At 35.2% G+C, this 3,445-nt stretch overlaps 1 protein-coding gene across 1 annotated transcript; it reads right to left on the bottom strand.

The window, feature by feature from the left end:
* Positions 1 to 1,536: 1,536 nt before the first annotated feature.
* LOC127802496 (SPX domain-containing protein 3) lies at positions 1,537 to 3,445 on the bottom strand. Its single transcript, XM_052338331.1, has 3 exons — positions 3,063 to 3,445; positions 2,381 to 2,546; positions 1,537 to 2,103 (listed from the first exon to the last, which is right to left on the bottom strand). The coding sequence occupies exons 1-3, from the start codon at positions 3,309 to 3,311 to the stop codon at positions 1,736 to 1,738; spliced, it is 783 nt and encodes a 260-aa protein (XP_052194291.1). The 5' UTR covers positions 3,312 to 3,445; the 3' UTR covers positions 1,537 to 1,735.

Here is a 3,445-nt window from a genome sequence, read left to right as displayed (position 1 = left end):
AACATGCTTATATGTTTATATGTATCATCCAAATAAAATCTTTCTTAAAAAAATCTAAATAAGAATTACCAAATTCTAAATTAAGTTAATATCAAACAAAACAAAAAATATAACAAATTAAACAATCACCAAATTTAACATTTAATTTAATATCAAACTTCACAAAACCAAACAATAACAAAATATAACATTCAACATTTTTAAAATATAATATTAAACTTAATAACACCCAACCAATCTAAGCTAATTTTCAACTTGTATTAGTTTTGAATCGGACTAAACTAGATAAAAGACCAACTAGTGGCTTTAGACAGACCGAGGACTAAACTACTTAGCAAACGTCGATTTGAACGAAAATTTGAACACCACTATTGATTGGTATTAGGCAAAACTCATAAATTATGGCATATCAAGCATTAAATACTACCCCTTAGAAAAGTTAGAGTTTTAATCAATATATTGATGATTTATAAAAACATAATATAAAAATAAAACTTTATTCATAGTATTATAGGCACTGATTTTCACAATGAAAAGAGCAAATATATGTATTAAAAAGAATTTTTAATTTTAGACAAAAAAAATCCTATATCTATCTACACAGACAAAACAAAGTCATATGGAACTAAAATAAATATAAAAGTTATTTAAAGTTATGTAGAGTTGGGACACCTACCATTTTTATATTCATAACCTCCTCATGTGAGACAGTTTGGCTAGCAGCCATTGACCCATATACCAACTTTGGGCAACCCACCCTTAGTAATACATTACTAATCATGTTATGATCCAAATAAAACATTTATTACTTTTTTTTCTTGTAAATATTTATTATTTTCTTCTTATGACTAAAGTTTTCCTCTTGAAGTAGCATAAAACTATCTCCAAACACACTTCTTATTCTACTTTCAATTTGATTTCTTATTTCATTTATTTATTAATAAATTTTAATTCTAATTTTTTTATTTTACTTATAATTTTTATTACTATAAAAATTTAATATTTACTTACAAGAAAAAAATTAATATTTATTTTCTAATTTAATAATAAATATTATTGTTCATCTCCTTCGAATTTCACCACATCTCTGATGTTCTTTGAGTTTTGTTGCGTTTGTTTTTCTTTGTTGTTCCTTGGATTTTGTTGTGTTTGCATTTATTAGTCTCTTCCTTTGTCACATATGCCACATATGTTTGTTTCTACCATGTTTATTTGTCATCTCCTTAGACAATGATGGTTGTAACTGTAGTGATGACAATATTTTCGACAGTGACCATTGTGGAAAGGGATGGTGAGGACTGTGGTGGATGATGGGATCGCCAAAAAAGGCAAGGGATTTGGCCTTCACTAATTGGATGTCAAGCAATTTTGAGGATGGCGAGCTGCAGTGGAGCAACTTCTTCCATCCCCCTCACCAAATTAAGTTTTGGTTTAGAGATGGAAATTTGGTTGTCTTGGAGACGGCCTAAGAACTCAAAATGAACATAAGCACATTTTTGCGTGCTATATGCACAATACGACGCAAATCCTCAGAGAGGGACAATCCTAATGAGAATTTATAAGCTTTTCATTGCTCAAAGCTGCCCCTTACTCTAAACACTTTCAATGCACTTAGCAGCACACGTCCAGAAATAAGAAAAAAAAAAAAGGGTTGCATAGTTTTAGTCTGAAGATTCTTAGTGTACTAATTGCAGCAAAGGATTGGTACTTGGTAGATTGATATTTTGTTAAGTTGTTAGGGAATGGGAATGGGCGAATTGAGTTGAAACAGTAGCATGAGATCAGAATCAGGCAGGTTGAGGGGTGGCAAGGAGAAGTGGCTGTATGTGGAGCTTGCTCTTCTGATCTCCTGCATGGTCAGCAGGGCTTGCACTGTGTTCCTGAAAATCCCTTCTCCCGACACTTTTATCGCCTCTCTTCCTCCCCAAACTTGTTCCTCCTCAGCTACTGTGAACAATGCATCGATGGAGCTTTCGCATTCTTTGGCAAGCTGCGAGATGAGATCGGTTGTAAAGAAAGGCTGCTGCAGCACCTTCTGGATGAAAAGCGAGCGCAGCAGCCCTCCTGTTCTCTTGTCATACTTCTTCAGGATCTTAGCCAACCCTGCAAATGATGATCAAATACCCACAAATGTTAATACATTAAAAGGGTTTTGGTAATAATTGTAATAGTGTCTCTTAATCTTGTACCAAATCCTATAGTTTTCAAAGTGTTGGAAAGGGCCAATTAAGAGTTTTAAATGGAGAATCAATTTTGCCAATTATAGGTGCAATAGCCTATAACGTAATAATGGCGGTCAAAGTGCATGTGTTCATAGAAGGGGGCTGTGAGAATATGGAAATCAAGTGCAATGAAATTAAAGTAAAGTAGCTTTAATTACCTGTGTAGTTGATATTGCTATAGTTCATTAAGAGCACCATTTCACCATGGAAATCGACAATGTCTTTTCTGATCTTTTCCATCTCCTTTCCGTAGTCAATCTGTGATGGCTGGTTGCCATTTGGGCCCCAAGTACCAATTGCTCTCTGGATCCTCTGTTGCAGCTCCTGGATCAACACATCAACAATTTATCCAACATTTGGTAACTTTTCCTTATAGTTTTCAAATTAAATAAATTTTGAAGAACACATTTGGCGATATATAGTTTTGTAAAAATCTATTCCAACCTAAAACGGTGTCATGGTCAATTATTTCTTAATTGCTTCACGTTGTAGTTTCGAATAATTCTTAAGTTTCAGGTTATTCCCATGTCAAGTCAAAACTCAAATTTGTCCATTTATGCATAAATTCCACAACCTGCGTTTCACGGGAATATCTTACATACAATTCCTCCATAGCCAATAACAATCAAAAGTTGGCGTTGTAGTGGGGCACATCCCTCTATATAGGGCTTTAAAGAGTGCTCATGTCATGACTCATGATCAGTTTCTTCTGTTTTGCTTCTCATAGTAGAATTCTCTAAAATTTCAACTGAGTTGCCATTCGAGTCATGAGTCGGGTCAACTCAATTGACTGGCAGGTTGACCCAACAGCCTAATCCAAACAAGAAGAAGAACACTCACCTTGTGCCGGATGATGAAATCCTCTTCTTCTTCCATGAAAAACGCATTAAACTTCTCGATCTCACTGTTCAACAAATAAACAAACTCCGCCTCGGCCTTGCCATACTCAGACGATCCATTTGCCGCGGCCGCTGGAGCCGAAGAGATCAATCTCACAAGTTTCTTCAAATCCTTGTACGACAAAAACTTGTCCCGCCAGCTCGGCAAGCTTTCTTGAATCTGTCGTTTTAACCTCTTCCCGAACTTCATCGAACCCAAGTAAAACGTTCAATAATCTCTATAACCCACAACAGAAAATGATCAAAATAGGGAAGAAGATGAAGACTTTGGTGTGATGAAGGCAGTGGAAGTAAAGTTGGGGGAGTTTTAAACCGGGGGGGGAT

Source organism: Diospyros lotus, chromosome 5 (genome assembly GCF_014633365.1).
Source record: "Diospyros lotus cultivar Yz01 chromosome 5, ASM1463336v1, whole genome shotgun sequence".
NCBI classification, from domain to species: Eukaryota; Viridiplantae; Streptophyta; class Magnoliopsida; order Ericales; family Ebenaceae; genus Diospyros; species Diospyros lotus.
The sequence above is the reverse complement of the archived record's forward strand: the minus strand, read 5'-3'. Positions and strand labels throughout refer to the sequence as shown.